Genomic DNA, 26,652 nt, shown 5'->3' with positions numbered 1-26,652 from the left:
CTACTGTAATAATTCTATTTTCAAGTTTGTCAGTCTTTTCCACAACCTCATCCACGTGATCATCTAGATGTTCAACATGTGCAGCCAGCCCTTGGAATGCAAACAAAATGTCTTCTCTCATCTCTATTTTTAAGTTCAAGAAGATCAGCTACCTCTTCCTTTATTTGTAAAGTCATTTCTTTCAAAGCATCCTGCAGGTCTTTAAGCGTAAGTGCTGGTGGTGGGGGAGAAGGTGGAGGGGATCTGGGTTTTACATTAGACTGAGTGACAGGAGAGGAAATTGAAGTTTTAGAAACAGAAGGAACTGCCTACCTTCTTGAAGCCATTTTCACTTGCTACAAATCACTTTCTCCTGTCACTTTCGCTTTTCCTCTGTACTCCGGAGGGAAAAAAAGGGTAAAAATAGAATCCAAAAAAAGAAAATAATCTTAATACTAAAAAAAGGGAGAAAGAAATTCCAATATATTAGTTGAATTGTAACAAAGTCCTCGTACTTATTCTTTTAGGAAAAAAAACATTTCAGCGCCATTTTCTTTTCCTTCTTCAAAGTCTGATTTATAAATGGAGAAGATTAATGCAGCTCTGGTTAAAGTTCTAAATACTTGCAGCTTAACTCCTCCTGGTCAGCTCTGTCTGCTTTAAAGGTACACGTAAGTCAATATAATCCGCAGATGTGGTTGCCGCGTCTAGCTTCTCTCCTACATGGAGAGAAGGCATCCTGGGCTCGGAGAAGCCTCGGACTCCGTGGGAGCTCTCACCCTCCGATCCCCAGATAATTCTGGGATATTGGGGAGCTCTACAACTATCCGAGGGGACTCACCTCCCCCTCTTCTCCCAAAGAGAAAGTCTACGAGCCGCAGAACAGCTGGTTTTCGCAGTCTCCGCGGCTCCAACGAAGCCTCAGGGCGAGCGGCTAGGAAAAAGCCGCCGTTCGGCGCGGCGAAGTCCCCAAGCAGGATTTTCAGCCCCTGAGAGACAATTCCCAGGTGGCCTGCACCGGGCCTTCTAGAACCTCCCCAGCCCAGAGTGGGACAACTTGCCATGGCAATCTTGCCACAGCCAACACACCAAGGAATACCTCACCATGGCCAATTCACCATGGGGCAACTTGTCACAGGACAATTCAACAACTCAATTCTTCAAAATAATTTCAACATTTTTTTGAATTTTCTTCATTTGTCCCTCCTTTGGTATCCTTTAATGCAGACATGTCAAACACAAGGCCCGGGGCCAGATCCGGCCCGCGAAGTGGTTTCATGCGGCCCGCGAAGCCATCCTGGAAACAGTGAGGGAATGGCCCCCACTGCCTTGGCCCTGGCCCAGAGACCCTCCTTCTGCCAGAGACCCTCAGATCTGTCCCACTCCTGCCCAGGCCCCCATAGGCACCCTTGATGCGAACGATGTAGAGCTGGCCATGCCCACCCAGTAGGTTATATGCACTTTAGCCACGCTCACCCAGTAGGCCACACCCACCCAGGCCACACCCACCCAGCCCCCTGAGGGCAACCGCAATGCTGATGCAGCCCTCAATGAAATTGAGTTTGACACCCTTGCTTTAATGGTTCTATTCCACCATTTCTTCAATGCTAGTGCAACTCTTGTCCTGCAGTGAGTTGTCCCGCAGCAAATTGGTCATGGCGAGTTGGCTGCATGGAGTCATTGCTCTGCTCAGGAGCTGAAAATCCTACTTGGATTTGGGATCTCTCATCGCATGGGCTGGTTGAAAAAGCGGTGTGCTGAAGGGTGTAAGTTCCCCTCCATGTGCGGAAAGGAGCTCCTTGAGTGGGGTGGATAGATTTAAGCTGCATTTCTGCACTTTTCTCAACTTTCCTCCATGCACCAAAGGAAACGCCTTCTGTGGGGTGCAGAGACGAAGCTTAATTCAGTTAATTGAAATTAATAATTGTCTCACAAATATATGTCAGGGTTCTAGCTTGGAATGTTAAACTTCCTAGTGGGTCTCATTTTGTCCCTGTTATTGTCAGCAGAATAATCCAGTATTAAGCTTGTGCAAAGGATTTGGAAGAGGTGCTTTGCAAAGCATACTGGCCTGAGTGAGCAACCCCCTCCTTGAAATCTTAAAAGTAACATTTTTTTTTGGGAAAACCTGTGGAGGTGTTTCACAAACTATCCCAGCTGCTTCTGCAGAAATGCATGCACAGCTGCTTTACTGTGTCCCAGGTGAAATAGTGTCTGTGCACTTATGTACTAACATTTAGGTTTTAAAAAATTATTTTTGCACAAGATGACTTAATTTTATTTTGCACTTAAAATGAAGCTGCCATATTAATTTGTTGATATTTCCTTCCAATGGTATCCAATTACGATCAGCCACTACACATGGATGAATATGTGAGAAATGATAACAGATGATTCCAACAAGATACAAATTGAATACTGTGTATTATTTCAAATATATATCAAGCACAGTCTGGCCTTTCAGCCATGTATAAATCAAAATAAATTAGAGGATAACATTCAAAATCGAAGCCACAAGTCTTTCTTTAAAAAAGAATAATTGTTTATTCAGTGTTATACTCTTGATCCCTTGGCAACAGATAAATATAACATATGTAAAACCCTATTGTTTCCCACCCTGTTTAATCTTAACTGGGGCTATCTCCTTTGATTGCTGGTTAATGATATTTTGGAAGAGCAAGTTATATTCTCAGAAGCTGTTATAAACTTCATTGCTGTCTTATACATTCAAACTGCAGATTCCTCATTACTGTTTTTTATACACTGCAGATTCCTAAGTCTGCACTTTTAACTGTTAACTAAAATCATTGGATTTTTATCCCACTTTCTATATAAAAATGAAAATGATGTATATAATACTCCTCCCTCCTACTTTCCACACAACCACCACCCTGTGAGAGGTAAGTTGACCTGAAAGAGAATGATCAGCCAAAAGCCATCCAATCATTTTCCTATAAGAATTTGTTTTTTTCAGGCTAAAACTGAAATACATTGGAAAATTTGGTGTTCATACAAATAAAAAACAATAAAATACCTTTTGCTGATCAAATACAATTTATAGCAAATAATAATTGAAAGGTTAGCTGTAGTAATCAAGACTGACAAATGTTTTGCTTACATTAACTTTCATTCAAGAGACTTGACCCAGATTAAGAGTGGACAACCTTCATTTTGGGGAACACGCTGAAGACCACAGTGAGTGGTACCACTTCAGACATCTGGGTGAGGCCAAGGTTTACCATTGTTGTTTTTCAGAGTTTGTGGGTGGAATATTTGGTTCTGTTATAAAGCTGTATTAAGCCCATTAACAGGATTACAGTACTGTACAATTTTTGTATGCATTTTCTAGCTCAGAATAGCAGGAAACTCTACTGCTGTTATCTGGCTATCATAGTTGAGAAGTGGTTCCAAGTGCTACAAGAAAAATATTTGACCATGCATGCAACTGGTTTTATATACTGTCCGTAAATTATAATGTTAATCTATTAGCACTTGTTGCAAGTTTACCCTGATGAACTGCTTTGAGTCAGACGTTCTTAAGAGTGGATTAATAATGAATGATGAACAAGGAAAGTATCAGTATTGTGATCATACATCACAAGGAAAGCATAACAACTGCATATATTTAGATACCCTCCCTCCCTTCCTTCTCTTTAAAACTATGAGCAGACCTTTTCTTTAATACTTTTGAAAACTCTATTATAGACTGGCTCAGCCTATTATTAGTCCCTTAGAACAGAGGTCCCCAACCTTTTGAGCACCGGGGACTGGTTCTGTGGAGAGAGGTTTTTCCGCAGACCGGAGGTTGCATAGTTTTGTGCGCTGCCTGCATCCCAAGGAAGGGGCTTTGCTTGTTTGTGCGGACCAGTTGCTGGCATGCCATGGACTGGTACTGGTCCACGGACCGATGGTTGAGGACCCCTGCCTTAGAATCCACTGCAGTTAATACTGTAAGAATGAAATGCCCAGGTGGTGTTTTTTGTATGTATACACAAACAGAGGAATGTGAATTCAGCACCAGTCATACCAGTAATTTTTTTTTCCTATAACATTTTAAGAAGAGAAAGCAAATTTGTTCCTTCACCTGTGGTAAGTAGTTCTTCCAGCAGCAGGCCACAAAGCTCAAATTCAGTGTCAGTGGAGGCAGGTTGTTGGCCACTTTTAGGCACGGATCTTTGTTCTTTGTAGACTAGTGGTGATACAGATGATTTCTACAATAAGCAAGCTTTGCACATTATGGTGCTTTCCTCATCTTGTTTCCTGTTTGCATTATCTTGTTATACTGCTTTTAGTTCTGAGGATTGATGGGATTCGTTATATCCAGACATGATAATGTCATCAATAAAATAGTTTCCTGAGTCGTGACTGCTCTGTTCCAACTCTTGGTCAAATGTGAAGTCATCCAGGTTAACTTTACTTGGAGGAGCAACATTGGAATTTACGACCATACATTTGTCTGTTTGCTCTTCTGCAATTGGCGAATACAATTTGTTCAAATCTCTTTCTCCAATGCTCTGCAGTGGAACAAAATAAAGTGATGAGAAAAATGTAAATGGGTTTTAAAATAATTTAATAAAATTATCATAAAATCATAATAACATTTTGCTGAACCTATTTATTATACAAGTCACTATTAAAGGTTGTATAGAGATAGAATTAAGCTAATTCACTGAAATTGAAAGTACTGCTTAAATTCTGAAATGATTATTAACTCTTGAGCATCAGCCAGACCAGCCTAATTACTAGAATATACTTTAAAATCTAAATAATTGCACCAAAATCAATGGTTGAACATGAGTAGGAAAGAACTCAACAAAGTCTAAAGCTCTGCAATTTCATGGAGCTCTACAGTTTGCTGTCTTCACTTAGTCAGCAGTATAAAATAAACAGCAATGTGAACAATCAATAAAGTGAAGAGAGTGATAAAATACAAACTGCTTTAGTAGCCAGTAGAATAGCTGTATGTCAAAGAGAGAGGGCATCTAGGTTCACAGCTGCAATAGTTAACTTGGCTATTTGGAGCATTTAAGAATGGGGTACTCACGAGTAGCCAATTATAACCTCAAATAAATCGAAGTTCTCTGTCGTTGTGCCTTCCCTCCAGAACAACATCCTCACAGAGATATGCACTGTATGTGCCCACTCCAACAGCATTTAAAAAATTTCCACATGAACATAGGCGATATTTCTAGGCTAAGGTAAAGGTAAAGGTAAAGATTCCCCCGCACATGCGTGCTAGTCATTTCCGACTCTAAGGGCCGGTGCTCATCTCCGTTTCAAAGCCGAAGAGCCAGCGCTTGTCCGAGGACATCTCCGTGGTCATGTGGCCGGCATGACTAGACACCAAAGGCGCACGGAACGCTGTTACCTTCCCACCATAGTGGTCCCTGTTTTTCTACTTGCATTTTTATGTGCTTTCGAACTACTAGGTTGGCAAAAGCTGGGACGAGTAACAGGTGCTCACTCTGTTATGCGGCACTCGGGATTTGACCCACCAAACTGCTGACCTTCTGATCGACAAGCTCAGCGTCCTAACCCACTGAGCCACTGCGTGCGTCCCTGTGTTTCTAGGCTACTTTGCCATAATTATTTTCATTTAATTATTGAATTATTTTAAATAATACATTCAACTGTTGATAATTACCTCTATGAACATTGGAGGTTTACATTTAGGGAAAAATGCATACTTTATTTTTCTCCAAGCACAATACATAGCACCGATGAGACCTATTATAGAAATCGCGACAACAACAAGAATTGGGATGGGATATGAAGAATGTCCTACAAAACAAAAAGAGAATCAAGCTAAAACAAGTGAAATTGGCTTGCACAAGAAAGCAAAGTGAATCTCTTCTCACTTGTAGCCTTGATGGCTTGTATCATGCAGGACAGAATTATATGTTTGCATAAATTATATGTTTGCATAAATTATAAATTATATGTTTACACACTTAAAGGTGTTTTCCCTTCCCATTTTGTTCATTGTAGTTTGGATACAGAGTTCTAAAATCTTCCCCAATATACCTCCATTGTACCTAATTCAAAATTTTAGTCTTCTTACTGTCAGGAGCAACTGATCCAAGAAACTCAATGGAATTACTTCCCCACTGCCAGTAGAGGCCAGCAGTCTCAGCCCCTTGAAAATAACTCATGTAACAAGCAATCATCTCATAGAACAGAGGAAGGGTTTACATCAGAGTTCCCCAACTTTTCTGAGTTAGTGGCCCGGAGGGAAAGAGAGGAGCAGAGAAATGAGTGTGCACACGTTATGTGCATGCGCAAACAGGCATGCGCACGACAGTGATGCCAGCATCTGCATGCATGCGCCAGCGGACCACACACACCCTTGGCGGTGCTGATGGCAGCGCTGTTGCCTGCGTACCTGCAAACAGGCTGCTAGCAACTGTGAGCATGCGCAAACGGGTCGCTAGCGACTGTGTGATGCTGGTGGTGGTGCTAGCACTCATGCGCATATGCAAATGGGGTTGCTAGCGTGAGTGGGGGGGTGCGCATACTCGCCAGCCATTCCTGCGGCCCACTGGCCAACAGGTCATGGCCCGGTATTGGGCTGTGGCCCACAGGTTGGAGACCCCTACTTTACATTATATTTTTATGTAAATGTAATTTTATAATATCAATCCTATCAGCAGCAGTGTTTAGCTACTCACAGATTTTTGTAACACTCAGCCTCACAAAAACAAGTCATGCAATAAAATGTTATCCATCCTCCCAACACAATATAAAATAGCTTGTAAAACATATATAAGAAACAAAGGCAGTTCCAAGTCTGAAAGCCCACCAGAATTAAATTTTCAATTCCTTCTGAAATATCAGTAACGTAGGGGCCAAACACAACTCTAAAAAAGTATGGCAAAATACGGGTAGTGCTCGATTTACAATCAATTTTTAACAACCATTCAAATTCATGACAGACTAAGAAAAATTACCTTTGACCTATCCCAGATTTATGGCTTATTTTTGTGGAGAAATAAAAACATCCAAATATATATAGGCTCCGAGAGTGCAATTTTGTCTTAATAAAAACTGCAAATAAAATGATTTTATGCATTCTAATAAATATGCATTTAATATAAGATTGAAAATAGATTCTTACTGAATCTGCCATATTATGAAATACAATCCTTTTGAATCTTTCGCAAAATCATTCCAAAGAATCACAGTTATATTGTTAAAAATCTGCTTTCACGTCTGTGAATATTTTGAGGTTGCAGTTCTTTTAAAAGTTATGAATGTAATTTTACACTTTGAAACCCTAATATACCTAACAGGCTCAATATAAATGCTAAAAATGCGAGCAGAGATATAAGATATTTCAAATCAAATGTTAACATACCTTTGGCTGTTTTAATGCAAGTTACATTGCTAAAAGCACTAGTTTTCTTATACATTTCAGTATATGCTTGCACTGTTAAGCAATATAATGTTGAGGAGGTCAGATTTGAGATTATAAACTGTGATGGTTTACGTCTGAGTTCTTTCTGCAAAAAAAAAAGAGGGAATACATACATGGATAAACCAGACCAACAAGTGAATCATAATAAATTCTGGGAAATATTTTATCATTGGAAATAATAATAATAATAATAATAATAATAATAATAATAATAATAATAATAATAATAATAATAATAATAATAATAATAATAATAATAATAATAATAATAATAATAATAATAATAATAATAATAATTTAATTTTTATACCGCCCTTCTCCCGAAGGACTCAGGGCGGTGTACAGGGCAAGTAATATTGCAGAAATATGAGTCAGTCATTCTGAAGAACAGGAAAATACCAGTGACAACTGATCAACTATCATTGGACACTATTTCCTAGTTAGCAGTATTTGGAATGACACATTTGTGTGAAGAAAGCACACTTGTGTGACAAACTTATACCTTCCATTTGAAGATACCGAACTGAAAAGATAAATTTTTATGATATGAAGGATTCATGGAGAGCAACTATACTTGCACGTAACTTGAAAATTTGAAAAATATGTGGAGAAAATACAGAAGCAGAAATAGAGCAGCTCGTAAACAGTACTAGAGGGACATGGTGTCTCAGTGGGTTAGGACGCTGAGCTTGTCGATCAGATGGTCGGCAGTTTGGCAGGTCGAATCCCAAGTGCTGCGTAACAGAGAGAGCGCCTGTTACTCGTCCCAGCTTCTGCCAATCTAGCTGTTCGAAAGCACATAAAAATGCAAGTAGAAAAACAGGGACCACTACAGTGGGAAGGTAACAGCGTTCCGTGCGCCTTTGGCATCTAGTCATGCCGGCCACATGACCACGGAGACATCCTCAGACAAGCACTGGCTCTTCGGCTTTGAAATGGAGATGAGCACCGGCCCTTAGAGTTGGAAACGACTAGCACGCATGTGCGGGGGAACCTTTACCTTTACCTTTTAAACAGTACTATTACAAACAGTAGTTTGAAAACTACTGTTGTGTGGGCTATTCAGTTGTCTAGTGGAAATGTTACCCTGGAGAAGGTATGAGGGAATGAACTGCACTGTTGGCATGTCCTTAACAACCTTCAATTTGAATATGTTACCACCTTCCAAAACAAAAGCCATAAATATTTTGAAGGGGATTCCAATGACAGGATGTTCTGCAGAAGTGAACTATAAAATATCAGTGAATGAGTTAGACATATGTACATATACACAACAAACAATTGTTTGCATTGGGCTCAATGTTGAAATAATTCAAGTGGAAGATAAAAGCCGCATTTTGCCAATTCTGTTAGTATGGTACGCCAGTAATTTCTTCGTCATCTTCCAAGTGGCCCAGTTAGACAGCAAAAGCAGCAAAATTATCAAACATTTCATAGGTTTACAAAAGGGTTGAGCTAAAAGGCTTTGATACAAATATGTATTTGCTCTTGAATGATAAAAATGTTACCTTGATAGATGAAGTCCAGTACCAAACGTTGTAAGTCAATTGATACGTTTCACTCATTGGTTTGTTTTCCGACTCTCCAGGAGAAGCGATGAAGACATTTATTGAATCCTCAGTGGCATTGACTGAGACAGTTGGTGGGCCCATTTTAGCTTTAAAATAATTTTATATTTATTAAACACTTAACACGCTTAATATTGGGGACCTAAAACTCTAAAACTAAAGCAAAATTTCTATTTCAAAATAGAAATGGATTTTTTTAAAAATTAACTTTAACAGTCTCTGCCTGTGGGATAGCTGTGTAATTCTAATTACGTTCTTCTGAATATAACAAAATATTTGTGAGCAATCCCCAGGGAAATAGTGCTACCACATTTCCATTCACTTCAGAGGGATTCTGATATTACAACGTAATAGAGAAACCATTTTCAAACTGGGTTGATATTCACTCAGTCTTATTGCCCTGCCTTGTCTTTGTGTCTAATTGAGTTGCTAGGTAGAGTGTAAGGCACAATATGATTTTCCTTTCCAAGTGGAAATTGGGATCCAATCATTTTGTACGAGGATTTTTAAGGGAATGGGCACTTCAGGCTCTGTAAGCTCCCTAACCACGTCCAACCACTTTTTTTTTTAAAGAAATCAGAAAATGTCATCCATACTTATTGTGTTTACTAGGAGGAGCTCAAATAAGTTACTTAAGGCCATAGGCTCCCCATCATGCATACTAGTTAATAAGAGTTTACCCTTGTTTTTTTAAAAAACAGACTCTGCTATGATATAGTGTTTTGTGCTTTACAGTAAGCTTTCAAGACGTGTTTCTATATGCATACATGAACACACACACACACACACACAACTACTTACAAGCTGCACTACAGAAATTTGGATGAACAATACCAAGTATGTAGTTGTCTATTATTCATAAACAACAACAAAATGAATGTATGTAAGTAGGTGAAACTTACTTTGTTCTATAGGTTCAAATTTTAAGGTTTTAGACCAAGGTGACTTGTTATGACTCTGTGCTGCCTGCACACGGAGATAGTAGATTCCATTGGAGCCAATGAAAGATGAAAGATCACAAAATGTTCTTCGGATATTTTCACATTCAGATATGTTTCTCCAGTCGTTTGAAATATCAAGAGAATGACGGGCTATGTATCCACTATAGGAATAGAAAATTAATTGAATGCAATATACTTAACAGCACATTATATTCCAATTTTTCTCAATTTGTCTGCCTTTGGCAGGAAAATAAGCGGTGAAATATGTTAAACTGTCACATATGTAGACAATCTCTGTTATCAATTAAAGATCCCTCTACCCATCAATGATGTCATTTTATTGTCATTACTCTTATAGCCCTCAGCGGCACATGTACATATACACACCCCAACAAATCTTCAAACATTTCAGCACACACATATATGCGAAACTACAAAAGAAAACAATAGAAATGAGATGCGATATGAAAATAAGAAATACATAAGGATTCTTACGGAAGCAGCTGTACTATGAAGCTCACATTTCCATCATACAGATTATCCCAAGATAAGGAATGGTTCATATTCAAGCTATGAATTTGAAAATTTTCAGGACGAGGTAGACCAATCCAAACTAAAAGGAGGAAAAAAATAATTTCAAATAGTTATAGAAAAAATAGCAAGAATGCAGGGCTAAATAGAAGTCTTTAATCCAATTAAACAGGGACGCGGTGGCTCAATGGGTTAGGACGCTGAGCTTGTCGATCAGATGGTCGGCAGTTTGGCAGGTCGAATCCCGAGTGCCGCGTAACAGAGTGAGTGCCTGTTACTCGTCCCAGCTTCTGCCAACCTAGCAGTTCGAAAGCACGTAAAAATGCAAGTAGAAAAATAGGGACCACTACAGTGGGAAGGTAACAGCGTTCCGTGCGCCTTTGGCATCTAGTCATGCCGGCCACATGACCACGGAGACGTCCTCAGACAAGCACTGGCTCTTCGGCTTTGAAACGGAGATGAGCACCAGCCCCTAGAGTCGGAAACTACTAGCATGCATGTGCGGGGGAACCTTTACCTTTACCTTTAATGCAATTAAACAGGAAGTGAGAGTTGTGATGGCCTCTTACATTATAGTAAACCATATTAAATGCAGGTTCTCCAATACCAACAAATTCCTCTTTCCATCAGATTTCTACAATCTTGCAGCAAACTAAGAGAGCTTCTCCCCTTTTCAGAATCTGTCATTTTTGCTAGATTTAGGCTTCACTAAACCTCTTCATTAGTTTTTGAGAAGAGAATAGATAAATAGTACACACTCTTCAATGGCTAACCTAGCTCCTATTAAGAAATACATTACTAGAGAATTGCTGACTTTCTACTTTCTTGGCTTAATAAAACATACCACAGTTACTAACTGTCCCTTTGTCAGGCCTAAAGGAACACTGCCTTAAGGTATCCACCTTGACAGTTTTAATTAAAGAAATCTCCAAGAAAAATTGGTAGAAAGCAATATAGATAAGATAGTCCGACTAGCTCTTTTCCCATGTCTTGATTACAGTAGAATAGAGGGAAGACAATATGATTCTAAATGCCATATTATTGTAAATAAAATTCCATGGTTTCTTTTTTTTTTAAAAAAGGTTTCAAGGGATTTCCATGTTTAAAATAAATGCATAGAAATATACCTACCTTCAGAAGTCTGTATACAGTGCGTGGGACTGTAAATAGAAGTGTGATCTTCCACAAGAGCTTTAACTTTCAGACAATAAGTAGTTTCCGGTTCCAGATCATCTAGGATTTCACCTGGAAGAATATATTGTGTTTTTTCCTAAAGAGAGACAATTGAATGTATTGTTAAGAGTTATTATTTGTTGTAGTAATTATATTACTATATTGTAATACTACAACAATGCTGACAGTTCTTGTTGCAAAAAATTAAAATAAGATATGTTATTGGCTTAACAGAGGTAAGCTGATCTCTTAAAAGCTGCCAGGTTTGAAAAACACTGTGTAGAAAAACGAGATTCAAAAAATAGTTTCACCCATCCCCATTGTATAGAATAACAATACTGTTCTGTTTGTTGTTCTCCCCTTCTCTGTCTGTAGTGAAGATGTTCTTATTGGATCTTTTTGTGGCTTTGACAAAGACACAGTTGGGATAGCTTCAAGTTTTGAGTGCTTCCTTGATATGTTTTTCTTCTGTTTTCTCTCTTTGCTTGTGGGCAAACTTTCAGCCAAATGATGTAAGGTTCTGATTACTCCCAGTATGTGCTCCAGTAGGTGGTGGGAGTCAAAAGGTAAATATTGGTCTCTGTGTGGGGGTTTCTTAAATGCACCGTGCAGCCAGGGAGGCTAGGCTATGTCCCTTAAAATCCTCCTGTGTGAATTCAATGTTGCCGTCCACATATTGATGTGTTTAGTGATGGCTTCCATTTCCCATGTTTTAATTTTGACCCAAATATCCTCCATGGATCTATACCAGTGGATGGGTGGAGTTCCTGTGAAGGAGTTTATCCTTTGATTCTACTTCTTCCATGTAGAGATTGGCCACAATGGGAGACACAGGTGAGCTCATAACACAGCAGTGCTTTTGTCTGTAAAAAAATCTTTGTTGTATTTGAAATAGAATGGTGGTCAGGCAGAGGTCTAGCATATTACATATGCAGTCTGGGCTAAAGTTGGTTCTGTCACCTTATATGTTGTCTTGTAATAGTTGTTTCCTCACCACTGTGGCTATTTCAGCTGTTAGAATGCAGGTGAAAAGTGATGTCATATAAAAACCATTGTTTCATCAGGATTCAGTTTTAGTTTCTGAACCTTGCTAACAATGTCCAGAGTTATTGATGTGATGGATGATGTTGCCAAACAGAGGAGCTAATAAGGTGGATAGATGTCTTGCAATGTCATAACTGACTGAGTTGATGCCGCTGACAATTGGCCTGAATGAAGCTCCTTCTTTGTATGTATATATATATATATATATATGTATGGAGTGGCTTCCCCAGGGTAAAGGTAAGAGTATGATGGCTGGTCGATGGCACTGTTCTTCAGTAGCTGCAGGCAATTCATAAACTTCTTGTAACTGTTGGCAGGATCTCTCTTCAAAGCCTCATACATAGCAGTATCCTTCAGTAAACCGTTCACCTTGGCTTTGTAGTCATTTGTGTTCAGGACTACTATGCATCGTCCTTTATCAGCTGGCAAGATGATGACAGTCAGGTCTCTTCCTAGGGATGTGACTGCTTGCCTATCTTGAATTGTGAGGTTGAAAGAGAGTGTTTTGGCACTGGTGAGAGCAGTTAATATCTAATCTAGGGGTAGGCAACCTTGGCTCTTTTATGACTCATGGACTTCTACTCCCAGAATTCCTGAGCCAGCATAGCTGGCTCCATGAGTCATAAAAGAACCGAGGTTGCCTACCCCTGATCTAATCTTTCTCCCAAGCAGAAGTCCCATATTATTCATAACAGAGCAGCTACCCCAATGAGGGAGTGTTTACTGTTTCTCACATCAAAATGCCCTCTGCCACTGCAGGGCAAAAGACATGAACATATTTTGTACTTTTGCCTTGGGGAAAAATCAACAGTATGAGAGGAGAGGAGACTGGGCAACTCTGAACAGAAACACAGCATAGAATTAATTATCACCCTTCCATCATCCTTCTGCCTTTATATAAAAATAGGAATCGGGGAGGAACTTTGACTACAGGTAAAACACAGCCAATCATTTTCCTTTATGTAGCAAGAACGATATAAATGTGAGTGTATAAAAATAATGAACGATCAAATATTTATGAAGTTATGCAGGACTTCAGTTATAAGCAGTATTCAGGGTTAAAAGCTATCCCAGATCATCCCACAAGATTGAGTCCCAGGCATCTTGGCTGGACTTGCCCAGCTGGAGTCCAAGGCATAGTGGATCTGAGAGACTTTAATCTGGCAGACAGCCAAAACATTCCTTCCAGCAACCCTGCAGATATCCTGTAGTCTGTCCCTGTCCAGTAGGCCATGGGTCACCCTAAACAGGGACACTGGACAGCTGTCTACAGATCAAATAAGAATGAAGAAACATTGATGTTCTGCCACCCTTATTGCACAATGCAATCCCTAATATGAAGTTTTATCCATATTTGATCAGACCCACTCCACGTCCTCCTCCAATATCAGCCCTGGAGTTTCTTCTGCCATGTCATCTCCCAAAGCACGTCAGTAAACCAAGGTGTGCCCCAGGATTGGGACACAGATTGAGATCACATTAGGGTGATGCCACCTACCCATTCTAGTTGGCAATTAGGGTTTTGGTTGAACAGTCCACTAGATACCCACAATCTCTCTGGAATCCTGTTCGATCTAGCAGTTGTCTGGGTGAAGCCTTTTTCCCTAAAGGGGAAGACGCACCAACATATCTAGAAGACTGTAGAGTGATCTGTCCATGGTAAAAGACCGATGCTAATGTCCTCCTCTATCTGATCAACTGGCCCTGAGGAGGGAAAAACTGATCTAATGTTCAACTTTTATTTGTATTACGCCAGCAATGACTTAGGACAGATTCATGCTAACCATGGAGGCCATGAACTCCTGCCTTCTTGCAAACTCTATGCCACCCGCTGGCAGATTTTGCTAGGAAAGAATTAAGGAGGGAATACACATGCTTGACTATTTAAGTTATTTCAGACCTAATTGTCAGAGGTAACAAGAAATTTGTCAAGCACAATGTAGCTCTATCGAAACTCCACATTTGTATACTAAAAGAAAATGCTATTGGTGCTCATTGACCTTGATAGTTTTCTTGCGGACATTTCATTAACAAACTAGGTAACATCATCAATCCTAGAAGGGAGTAAGGTTTGCTCTTATTTTTATATACTAAAAAAATGCCCCAGAATTCAAGACAATTTTTGAGCAAATAGTTAAGAAGTACACTTTAGAAAAAATTGTATTTCTGAGAGAAACGTAGAAACCCATTTCATGTATACTTCAATCATAATGGTTTACACAGACACACAGACACACACACCCCTCAGCAAATATTAGTCATATAAAAAACAAACATGTTACCTTAGAATTGGTCGCATTTTTCCAGATAGTTAGCTGGTATTTTAACGTGTCTTGTTGCCACATTTTTTCTTTATCTGCCTCAGGATGTAAAATATTGATTTTTACATCTCCATATATAAATTCAAACCAAACTCCTGGAGGACCCACTTGAGCTATAGATGAAAATATCAGCAGAAAAGATTAATAGTACTCACTCTGGAGTATTTACACATTGTACTAAATCAGGATAAAAGAGGATGGGATAGCTATTGTCATTCATACTGGCATCATGATGTATTATTTCCTAAATTGGATGTATGAATTTGTTTGTGTGATTAGACCCAAAAGGTCATTCGATTTGCTACTGTGTCCCATACTCCCCCATCCCTGTCAGTATTCTTGCCAGGGCTGCTCAGCCCAACTGCTAAGGTGGTAATAGAATTCCCCAAAGTGGTGTTCAGTGTCTACAACTTTCATTCCCTAGAACAACCCAGGAATTAATGATCACCAGGACCACCATAGACCTGCCTTTTAAATAACCAGACCCTTGGCTGTATCTCTTTGCACTGTCTCCCAAGGTCATTCGTACAGTACAATTTCAATAACCTTTGGTGACCATTTAAGTTCAGCAGCTGCATTGGTTTCTGGTTGGTTTGCAAGTGGTGCCAATTATCTTTAAGGCCCTATGTGGCTCTGGACTAGATTATGTGTGGAATTGCTTTCTCCCATATTAATCTGCTTATCTGATCAGGTTGAATACGGTCCAGATCCTGACTATACAAGAAATCAACTGACATGTTGATTATTGCTCTCATACCGCAATTGCCTCCCCACGGAGATCCTGTTTATTCTTTCCCATCCTGATTTCAAGAGTACAATCAAGACCACTTTATGCTAATGAGCACAGGAAGAGAGCACATTGCAACTGAAGATTTTAATTTGGTAGACATGTTTGTACATATTTTTTTGCATAATTCTGAATCTGTATCTGGGTTATTTTAGAGGTAGGGTTCTTTTTTTTAAGAGTTTTCTTGCTCTGTGAAGTTTTTCATGAGAAGCTTTAAATCAAAAATAAAGTAAGATGAAACAGTTTGTTTTCAGCATAGTGGAATGCCAAAGTGATTATGAATTAGTCCACAAATCATGGTTTAAAAAAAGGCATGATGTAATGTGTGAATCTAACCATAGGTACTGTTTCCAGTTCAGCAGACTGAAACATATCATTAAAAACAAATAAATAAATATTTATTGAAGCTTTTTTAATCAAAAATTTGCAACACCTTTGCTTAGAAACAGTACCAATATCTTGGTCCAAGATGAGAACAGATACAATCGGCATGCCTTATTCCCTGTCCTTGCATCGTTCCTCTTGCTCACCTGCTCCTCCACTTTTCAACAAATAGAACGATTCATTGTGTTTAATAGTAGCTAAAGAAAGTAGGATGGGATTAAAGTCAGTGACAGTACCAAGCATCCTTGGCAAAAGCCAAGAATTATCACTGAATCTCCACTGATTTCATTTCTACCCCAGCATATTAGTTAGCTTCATCTGGTTCTCCATAAATTTCCTCTTTATGCCATGGAACAATTAAGAAATTAAAAAGCAGGTTGATTACTTAGAAGGTAGCAATAAAGACTTTAGAACCCAATGACCAAGTAGGGTCTAGGAAAAAAAAAGGTGAAAATAGCAATTTCCTCATGGCTGAATAGATAATGGCAGGCATGTAGTTTCACTTTCAGCATAACATACAAAAGGGAAGCCAAATTCATTGTGAAATTCAGAGAGCTAAGGCAGGTTTGTCAGCCATTTTAAAAGTCAGCGTTCCAGAGACACTACAGCAAGAGATATCTGACAGTTGTTTCCAGGAGAAAAACTTGTGTCAGGGCTGCCTCTTCAATCAAGCTGCAGCCAGCTGCCTTTAATCAAGGGATTTACTCCCTTGCTTGGCAAGGAACCTCACTGAGTGTCTTTGCTCTATTCTTTGTTCTACTCACCAAGTCCAAAGGCTTGGGAGGTTGTCCAGCATTATCTGACTGCTCTAGCTGGTCCAATGGTGCCTGAATTTGATCAGCCTTGGGTGATGCCTGGTTTGAGGGCCCCGAGGCTGTCATTTTACTGGTTCAGCTGGAGCAGCTTCTTCAGAGTCTGAGTCCTGGGCCACGACAAATGTAAGATGGGAGAAGGACTAGTTTGAACCACTATAAAAATAGGACGCTTGTTAGTTGTTAAAAAAAGGGCTAATTAAATGCGCTGACAACTAATATGGTGTATCAAAGAATCAAAGACTAAAAAAAATGCAGGTTCAAATTCTATTCAGCTATTAAGGGCTGAGATATTTTGGGATCAGCCACGTCTGATTGGGCAAGAGTTCCGTTTCCTATTGATAAAAGAGACGACTTTTATCATTACATCACAGGAGATTTCAATGGAAGATTCTCACTGGAAACAGTATGCAGAACTACTCTTTCTGATCATAATACCATGTTCACGCACCATGCTAAGTCACAGATTATTTTAACCATGTTTTCCTGAACAATATTCATAATTAATGATGGTCTCCTTCACCAAGGATGTTAAAACAAATGTAATCCATAATGGTTCTGGAAATCCCTCTACAGTAATTGTTCTATAGGCTTCTGATACAAAAGTCCAAAATTTGCAGTGTAATTTCTTATTGTGAGGCAGTAAATATATACAAATGGCAGAAGATCCCCTAACACTGTATTTTTAATAAAGCCAAAGCATACAGCATAACCCTGCCCCCAACGGTCTTTCAGAATGGAGAATGTAGATACATTGCATGCACAACAGAGTCCACCCCTTCATAATCTTATTATATGTATTCCCCATGAAAAGTTAAATGTGATCCCAAGAGCCTGACAGGCTTCTTACTTCTGTTCTATATATTACTTATTTTTATATTTAAAATATAACTGCAAACTTTAATTGGAGAGCATGAAGTACTGCAGGATTCATTCTGTAAATTCTCTAGAATTGAAGTTATTATATTATAAATAACAAGGGCCAAAACATACATTAGGAGGGTTCACCGTGATTGTACAATGGGAGATGTTCCTTCTGCCTCACTCTTCCTCTGATGTTGGCCCAAGAAGGAACAAATATGGATATTTCTAGCTATACTTTTAAGAAATTAAGAAAACAGCAATAACACATTTCTTGAAGAAAGAGGAACTGTGATTTAGAATGCAGAGTAGACAGAGAGCCCGCTTCTTTTCGACATGTATTATTTTGTAAACGAAAGATTGCGATATAATCACAGAGCTCTTGGGAAATGTCTGTATATTAAAGAGACAGTCTGGCATGCAAGGAAGTTGACTAACGTAAAATTGCAAAACGATCTGTTGGAAAAAAAGTGTGTGTTTTCTAGTCTTAAAGAGATAGCGAGTGAGTAAAAAGGAAAGGGTTACCACCAGAAGTAAAAAGATAAGAAATGGGTATGAGAAAGCACTTGATACTTAATCTGTCCAAATGAAATCTGTCTGATAAACAGATGAATGGGGTTTTCTAAGAAAAAAGTATAATCTCCTATATTCCATTCTCTGTCCTCCTAAGAAAGATAAACCATTTTGACCCTCAAAGCATCTCTTAAAAATTCAAAAGTTCCACTGTTATGGTAGAACAGGAAGAAAGGCATTTCTAATAGTCCTTTGGTAACTCCAATAGAAACCAAAGTTATGGCAACTTAAAGCCTGGCCATTGTGAAGCAATAGAAAGGCAGTGGTACAGAGGCTTTCAACTCAATTCAACTCCTAGTAACCCCATGGGAAACCATTTGGTGCCTCTGACAACAGTGCAAGAGAACTGCTATTGCCATAATTTTTTAAAAGATTTCTCTGGGTTTTAATCAGAAACAAAAGGAAAAAGGAATGCTTCAAATGCTTGTCAGAAAATACGTTTTATTATGTGAAGGCCCAACTTGTATTAGAAAATTCTTTCACCAGGAACATTACAAAACAAAGCTGCAGGAGTTTTCTAGAATGCTTTGAAGTTTCACATAATAAAATCTATTTTCTTACTGGCATTCTCCCATGGGAAGGGAAGTCATGTCTGGCCTCTTCTCCAACTGTGGAAAATAACTGGAAGTAGTGAGGAAGTTTAAAAATAAAAATATGTATGCTTTTAGTATTATCATGTAATCATATTTTATATTTTATAATAATCATTTTATAATCAATTGCTTGAGTAGATGCTTTGAGAATATGGGGAAAAATACAGGCCTCAAATGGAGGGAGGGGGAGAACAGGCGTTACCATGGGGCCCAAATGTGAGTCACTATCTAGGAATTGTTTTTAAGTACCTTCTGGTGCCTGGTATCCCTGGCAGGTATAGAAGATGGGAGACATCTCTCGAAACAGGATAGTAGGGGAGGTATCTTATTAGTATAATGTAAGCAAACAGGGCAGAGATATGTATTCTGTTTAGGCGATTCTGATAGATTGTAACCTCCAAAGCCTAAGCCAATGGGGCCACGGGGGAGGGAATGGGGCGTCGCGATAGGATGTATAATAATATGTGATTTTGGAATTTGGCGTGTGGTTCAGTGTTTGGCTACATTGTTTGCCTTCCTGAATCCACCACCTTTGCAAACCGTTACTTTTTAGACTTTGTTGTGAAGTCTAATAAACTTCTTTTCTATTTGTAACACAAACAGAGTGAATTTCAATTTGTGACTATTTTTGTGTCTAACACCAACTACTAGTGAAGTCTGACACTGCTTAGCTTCTAAATCACGAAGATACTGCTCTGGCCTGTTGGGACAAGTAAAGTAAAAATGTACATTTAATTACCAACATTGTTTTCTAATGTGAGTAAACAAGGCAAAGATTCATACCTTCTGCATAAGGAATAAATTCTAAAAAGGCATTGGGAGAGTGATTTTTCAGAGTGTTCACTCTTACGGTCACATTATATAGTTCCAAATATCCTTGAATTGTTGACGAGAGATCACATTCTTTGACGATTATATTCTGACACTGAGGAATAGCTGCCCAGATTTCAGACTCTCTGAAATAATTAAGAGGGGGAAAGCAAAAAGTCTTGGACACATTTTCAAATAAAATGCTGGGACTAGTCATTCATGAAAAAAAGAAAAGAAAAAATGTTATCACACCAACATTGCTCCTGGAAGCTAGCTTGCTTGCTTGCCTTATTTATTAAATGTATATGCTGCCCATATCATCAACAGAGATTCTAGGCAGCTTACAATCATTTAATGAAATGCCAGTATAAAACATTAAAACAATAAATAGTAACATTAAGTTTGAATATAGAGAGGAAGGAACAAGATGCACATGGGAAGGAGGTGGTGATGGGCTGGTTGCCAAAACAAAACAATACGGTGGAGTACACTTGAAAGGAGACCAGGAAGTCTGTATTTGGGGAGTTTTCTGGCAAAGAATGCTTTTTCCGAGGGAATATGCTTGTGTAAAGCTTGTAACAATTCTGGGTGATTAGAAAGCTGATAAAATTATTTATTTATTTATTTATTTATTTATTTATTTATTTATTTATTTGGATTTGTATACCGCCCTTTCCCGAAGGACTCAGGGCGGTTTACAGGGAATTAAAACAAGAAATACAAAAATTAAAAACAATTAAAAAGATTATAATAGTCCTTGAGAGAATAAAAACCCCAATTAATTAAAATTAAAATTAAAATTAATTAATTAAAATTAAAATTAAAATTAAAATTAAAATTAAAATTAAAATTAAAATTAAAATTAAAATTAAAATTAAAATTAAAATTAAAATTAAAATTAAAATTAAAATTAAAATTAAAATTAAAATTAAAATTCTCAGCCTGGGCCAGAGAGCTCGAAGAGCCAGGTCTTCAGGTCCTGGCGGAATGAACGGAGGTCGGGGGCAGTCCTCAATTCCACAGGCAGCTGGTTCCAGAGGGCAGGCGCACCCACTGAGAAGGCCCTCGCCCTGGGCGTTACCCGCCGGTAATCTTTTACCGGCGGCACCCTGAGAAGACCCTCCCTGTGGGAGCGCACTGGACGAAGGGAACTTGATGCTAACAAAGAGTTAGGCATTTTGTAGACTTAACTAAAAGTTAGGAATAGAGATGGCCTGGAGCAAATACAATGTGTATTAAATAATTACTGAAGCATTCATTAGCCAAGGCTTAGGAATAGGGATGGCTAGATACCAATAGAATAATTGTTAAAGGTAAAGGTAAAGGTTCCCCCGCACATGTGTGCTAGTCGTTTCCGACTCTAGGGGCCGGTGCTCATCTCTGTTTCAAAGCTGAAGAGCCAGCACTTGTCCGAGGACGTCTCTGTGGTCATGTGGCTGGCATGACTAGATGCCAAAGGTGCACGGAACGCTGTTACCTTCCCACCGTAGTGGTCCCTATTTTTCTACTTGCATTTTTACGTGCTTTCGAACTGCTAGGTTAGCAGAAGCTGGGACGAGTAACAGGCACTCACTCTGTTACACGGCACTCAGGATTCAACTTGCCAAACTGCCAACCTTCTGATCGACAAGCTCAGCATCCTAACCCACTGAGCCACCGCGTCCCTTTCAGAATAATTGTTAGGCATTATTAAAATGTTTATTAGACGATATTATTTATATATCCCGCTTTATCCCGCCTTTTGCTCTAGTGAAAATGTATAAAACTTTACTTAATTCTGTGGTTTGAGGTTCCTCGGCATTTTGGCTATGATCCCTTTTCTTGGAGCGCTTCAATAAAAGAAAAGAAAACCTGCATCTTGTGTCTGGTGATCTTCATCAGCCTCAGCACCAGGCTGAGACCCCACTTGGGGACAACAATGGGGTCCTATCTTAATCCATTAAATACTTCCAGAATGTCATATCGCTATTGGGGACCCAGGGCATTGGCAGAGCCAGGTTTTTAGGCCCTTTCAGAAGGCCAAAATGGTGGGTGTACATCTCACCACGGGTGGTGGCGGCGGAGGCACTGTATTCTGGCAGGCAGGAGCCACAGCAGACAAGGCTCTTCTCCTTGGCTCTGCCAGCCAGAATTCCTTGATCAATGGAAAATTATGGAAATAACGCCTATCTTTGCAATCCTCTAGCTTGCCCCACACATAAAAAATATACTTTATTTTTAAAAACCTGATAAGCCTGCCTTGAAAGCATCAAGAACACTTCTACACATGTACGTGTTATTCATTACTAGTCCTGCTTTAAAGGAACAGAAAATTTATATGCTGCATGTTCCATGCATCTGCCTAATTTTAACCAAAATGGAATTCCATTCAAAAGTGTTGCAAAACAGGATAAAATGTATCCTTACCTGTGGTATTGTACTGAAAATGTTACGTTGAGACCACATGGATTATCCCAATCCCATTTCAGTGTAATATTTGCATTAATAACACTGATGGAAACATTTGGTGGGTGTTCCAGACATGTTAAACCTGTGAATATTTTAGAAAAGAACATAATAAAAGTAAAAAAAAGAGCAGGTTAAAATATTATGGGATTTCTCGATCTAGACCGATAAAAGTCTTTGCTCCTAACACACCAGGTATAACTGGTTGAAAAGAAGAAAGTGCGGATAAATATTAGGGAACAGTAGAATACAAGACAAAGAATTGGAGTTCATGAAGTACCAAGATCTGAAAAATGAAACTGGAAGATTATGGCATAAACCAGCAATGGTGGTCCCAACAGTTACTGGCAGCAATGGGTTCATACCAAAAAGCCTTGGAGCAAAAAAGCAAAATTGCCAGCTGTCAATTACAAAAAGCCAGGCTGCTTGAATCTACATCTATATTTGAGAGGAGATCACTGTCAACTATTGCTATCTTCCCCACCTCAGATTCACCAACAGTAGACCAATCTCCTACACCTACCTTCAACTCTCTGGGCTCCCACCTCTAGTGATCTTAGAAAAAAGATGTGTGAGGCCTATTTCATAGACAAAAGGTTGGAAAAGCAGCAGACCCAGATGGAGTAGCTCCTTCTTGCTAGAAAAGCTGTGCTGAACAACTGGCCCCTGTCTTCACCCGCATCTTTAATGAACCACTAGGGATGTGCTATGTCCCTTCTTGCTTCCAATGCTCATCTTGGTTCCCAAAAAATCCTCCATCAAGGAGCTGAATGACTACAGACCGAATGCTCTGACATCTGTAGGTTATGAAGACCTTTGAAAGGTTAGTGCTGGCCCACCTGAAAATCATCATGGAACTGCTGTTAGATCTCTTGCAGCTTGCCTACTGAACAAACAGATCAGCAGACGATGCTGTCGATATGGCACTGCACTACATCTTGCAACATCTGAAACCCCCAAGGACCTATGCACGGGTCCTTTTCGTAGTCTTCAGCTTGGCATTCAATTCCATCATTCCAGAAATTCTTCACTCCAAACTGATTCAGCTAACTGTACCTGTCCATACTTGTAGATGGATTGTTAGCTTTTTAACAGATAGGAAGCAATAGGTGAAACTGTGGAAAATCACATGGAGTACTCCCTAGATCAGACATGTCAAACACAAGGCCTGGGGGCCAGATCCGGCCCGTGAAGTGGTTTCATGCAGCCCACGAAGCCATCCTGGAAACAGTGAGGGAACGGCCCCCACTGCCTTGGCCCTGGCCCGGAGACCCTCCTTCTGCCAGAGACCCTCAGATCTGTCCCACTCCTGCCCAGGCCCCCATAGGCACCCTTGATGCGAATGATGTAGAGCTGGCCATGCCCATCCAGTAGGCCATATGCACTTTAGCCATGCCCACCCAGTAGGCCACGCCCACCCAGGCCACACCCACCCGGCCCCCTGAGGGCAACCACAATGCTGATGTGGCCCTCAATAAAATTGAGTTTGACACCCCTGCCCTAGATTAACACAAGTGTCCCGCAGGCTGTGTGCTCTCTCCACTGCTCTTCTCTCCCTACACCAATGACTCCATCTCAAAGGACCCCTCTGTTAAAGTACTGACTTTAATTTAACTATTATGCAACTCCAATCCAAGGGACTATGAGGAACCTATGCAATCAGCACACAGGGTTACAAACAATAGAAGAAAGTCATAGAAACAAAACCTCAATATCCACCTCAGTGCATTTATTCTCTGAAAATAGCATGGTCCTCTGAATGTCATCCAGGATATATACACATTTGTATTACGTTCTTTACTTAGTTTTTCTCATTAATACTAATTCATTACTAACACAGAAAGCATGAAATGTAGCAATAGCAAGATAGCAAGATTATTGTTTGTAGAAAAAGAAATTACATACGCAGATTCCTGAAGCATCTTTTAGACTGAATCATAGCCAAATGTGCTACAGCAGGGGTATCAAACTCTCAACGTCACGTGACATGTCATGACATATTGCGACTTTTTTTTGCCATTGCTGGCATTGGGGTGTGCAAGGTTTCACTATGATGCATCCAGCCCATGGGCCAGAAGTTTGACATCCCTGTGCTACAGGAAAACTATGCAACAGAGTTTGTGCTAAATCATAGAATTCTATTTTTGATGTGCGACAGTAAAAGATGGACAGAAATTGTCTTTGCAATGGGCTGGAAACAGAGGAACATGTGATGTGTTGCCACCCTCAAGAAATTGTCTAGTTTTGCCTAGGGATTAAGGCATCAGGCTAGAAACCCAATTGCTTGTCAGGTCGCAAAATGTGATCACATGACCCCAACAGACCGGGACACTGCAACCATCATAAATATACTGTAGACCGGTTTGCAAGCATCTGAATTTTGATCATGTGACCATGGGGATGCAGCAATGGTCACAAATGTGAAAAACAGTCCTAAATCAGTTTTTCACTGCTGCTGTAATCTTGAAACTGCCATTAAATAAATGGTTGTAAGTGGAGGATTACTTGTAAGGAGGTGGGGAGCGAGTAAAAGAGAGTAAACACTGGAGTTTCCAGAGATGTCAAGAAATCATTGACATCTATTCCTCTTGGTCTCTTAAACTTTTAAGGATAGGGGTCGACAACACAAACAGACTTGGAGCCTCAGCAGTCCACACTAAAATTTAAAATACTGTTCAAGATGAGATGTCTAACCAAGGAGCTAAACTGATCTGGCTGCAGCACTTTTGAGCATGGCTGGCTGGGGGATTCTGGGAGCTGAAATCCACAACTCTCAAAGTTGTCAAAAGTTTGACAACCCTTCCCTTTGAGTAAGGCTTTCCAATATGAAGGACCAGCCCTTTTCTCCACCTGGGCAAGGAACTGAGTCCCAGCCAGGTAGCACAAAGGATCGGGGAGTTTGTTTATAGTGGCCTGATAAGGGTAATCTGCTTTCTATGAAGCCTTCTCTTCATCCTTCTCTGGGATCTGCGGTCTCCCTCAACTTTCTGCTCCAACCCTGCCCCCTTGCACTTGCTCCTTCTTCAGATCAGCTATTTATGCTGATACTCTGATGCTGTGGATGACTTGTGGGGAGGCGGGTATTTTCTCTTCACCACAATGAGATAGGGGCAAAGGGGCCACAGTTGAAAAGGCCGCTATTTCTTTGTGGCCTTCAGCCTTTTTTTCAAAAGACAATCTCGGTTCCGTTGAGCCCAGTTCTTTGACACTGTGGCTGTCAACAGGCTGTTTCTCAAAGGCTGAGCAAGGAAATGATCTCTCTCGTTCCAGGATAGCCCTCCTCTTGTCCCAAGAGATGAGACTGTTATTTCCGACAAAGCGGAAGCGATACCAACTTTTTGTCCCAATAGCTTTCTGTCCCCATGGCTCACGTGTGAGCCCAGAATATGATACACACACTCATCCCTGCTGCTGTGACTTTTGATTCTGAACAAAAAAAATTTTTTTAATGATCTAATTATCTAATTATTAGCAACAAAGATGATTAGAGGTCTGGAGGCTAAAACATATAGGGAACGGTTGCTGGAATTGGGTATGTCTAGTTTAATGAAGAGAAGGAGGAGGGGAGACATGATAGCAGTCTTCCAATATCTCAGGGGCTGCCCCAAAGAAGAGGGAGTCAAGCTATTCTCCAAAGCACCCGAAGGCAGGACAAGAAGCAATGGATGGAAACTAATCAAGGAGAGAAGCAACCTAGAACTAAGGAAAAACTTCCTGACAGTTAGAACAATTAGCCAGTGGAACAACCTGCCTCCATACGCTGTGAATGCTCCAACACTGGTATTTTAAAGAAGAGATCGGACAGCCATGTGTCTGAAATGGTATAGCGTTTTCTGCCTGAGAAAGGGGTTGGACTAGATGACCTCCAGGGTCCCTTCCAAGTCGGTTACTCTGTTATCCATTACATCCAAAGGGGCACCAATTCCATCTCTTTACGAGACGGCATTAAAAGCAGACCAGAAAGGAAAAAAAGATGAAGGAACTTACCCGTAGTCCTCGACCCCATTCCCAGCACGACTGTCACCACAAGCCAGAGGCTCGCCTCTTCCATGCCTCGCCCCAGCTAAGCGCCGTTCCGAAGCGATGCGTGTAGCCATGGACTAACGCCGATAATCTCGGGCTGATATTATGGCCATGCCCAAAACAGTCACGTCACATGACCGGACGGGCTGCAACCGCTAGCTAGGCTGCTAAGGATGTGGGCAGCACCCTGGCAAGGAACTCTTGATTCACATAGAATATAGAAAGTGCAGAGGAGCGCGCTCTTCTTACTGTTTTTCACTTACTTTTTTCCCCTTTTCTGTTGCGCGAGATTACATAAAAAGCATTGCGCATTCGCACGAACGTAAAAGAACATTCAGCTGAATTTTAGGTTGTGCCTTGACAGCCCAATAATCGAGCTAAAATTCTTTGGCT

At 40.0% G+C, this 26,652-nt stretch overlaps 1 protein-coding gene across 2 annotated transcripts; it reads right to left on the bottom strand.

Moving 5' to 3' along the window:
* Positions 1-1,785: 1,785 nt before the first annotated feature.
* Positions 1,786-26,373, bottom strand: IFNAR1 (interferon alpha and beta receptor subunit 1). Of its 2 annotated transcripts, XR_014026373.1 has the most exons (12): positions 26,224-26,373; positions 22,198-22,321; positions 19,765-19,937; positions 14,933-15,084; positions 11,565-11,703; positions 10,398-10,515; positions 9,864-10,063; positions 8,902-9,050; positions 7,334-7,478; positions 5,624-5,760; positions 4,064-4,493; positions 1,786-1,855 (listed from the first exon to the last, which is right to left on the bottom strand). XR_014026373.1 is itself a non-coding variant. In XM_081327227.1 (11 exons), exons 1-11 carry the CDS (start codon positions 26,285-26,287, stop codon positions 4,257-4,259), a joined length of 1,638 nt encoding a protein of 545 aa, XP_081183353.1. In that variant the 5' UTR covers positions 26,288-26,373; the 3' UTR covers positions 2,387-4,256. The 2 variants fall into 2 exon arrangements, 1 of the variants encoding a protein (XP_081183353.1); XM_081327227.1 differs by lacking the exon at positions 1,786-1,855 and having other exon boundaries at positions 2,387-4,493.
* Positions 26,374-26,652: the final 279 nt, after the last annotated feature.

This window comes from Vipera berus, assembly GCF_964194415.1.
Source record: "Vipera berus genome assembly, chromosome: 4".
NCBI classification, from domain to species: Eukaryota; Metazoa; Chordata; class Lepidosauria; order Squamata; family Viperidae; genus Vipera; species Vipera berus.
Note: the sequence above shows the minus strand (reverse complement) of the source record. Positions and strands in the feature narration are given on the sequence as shown.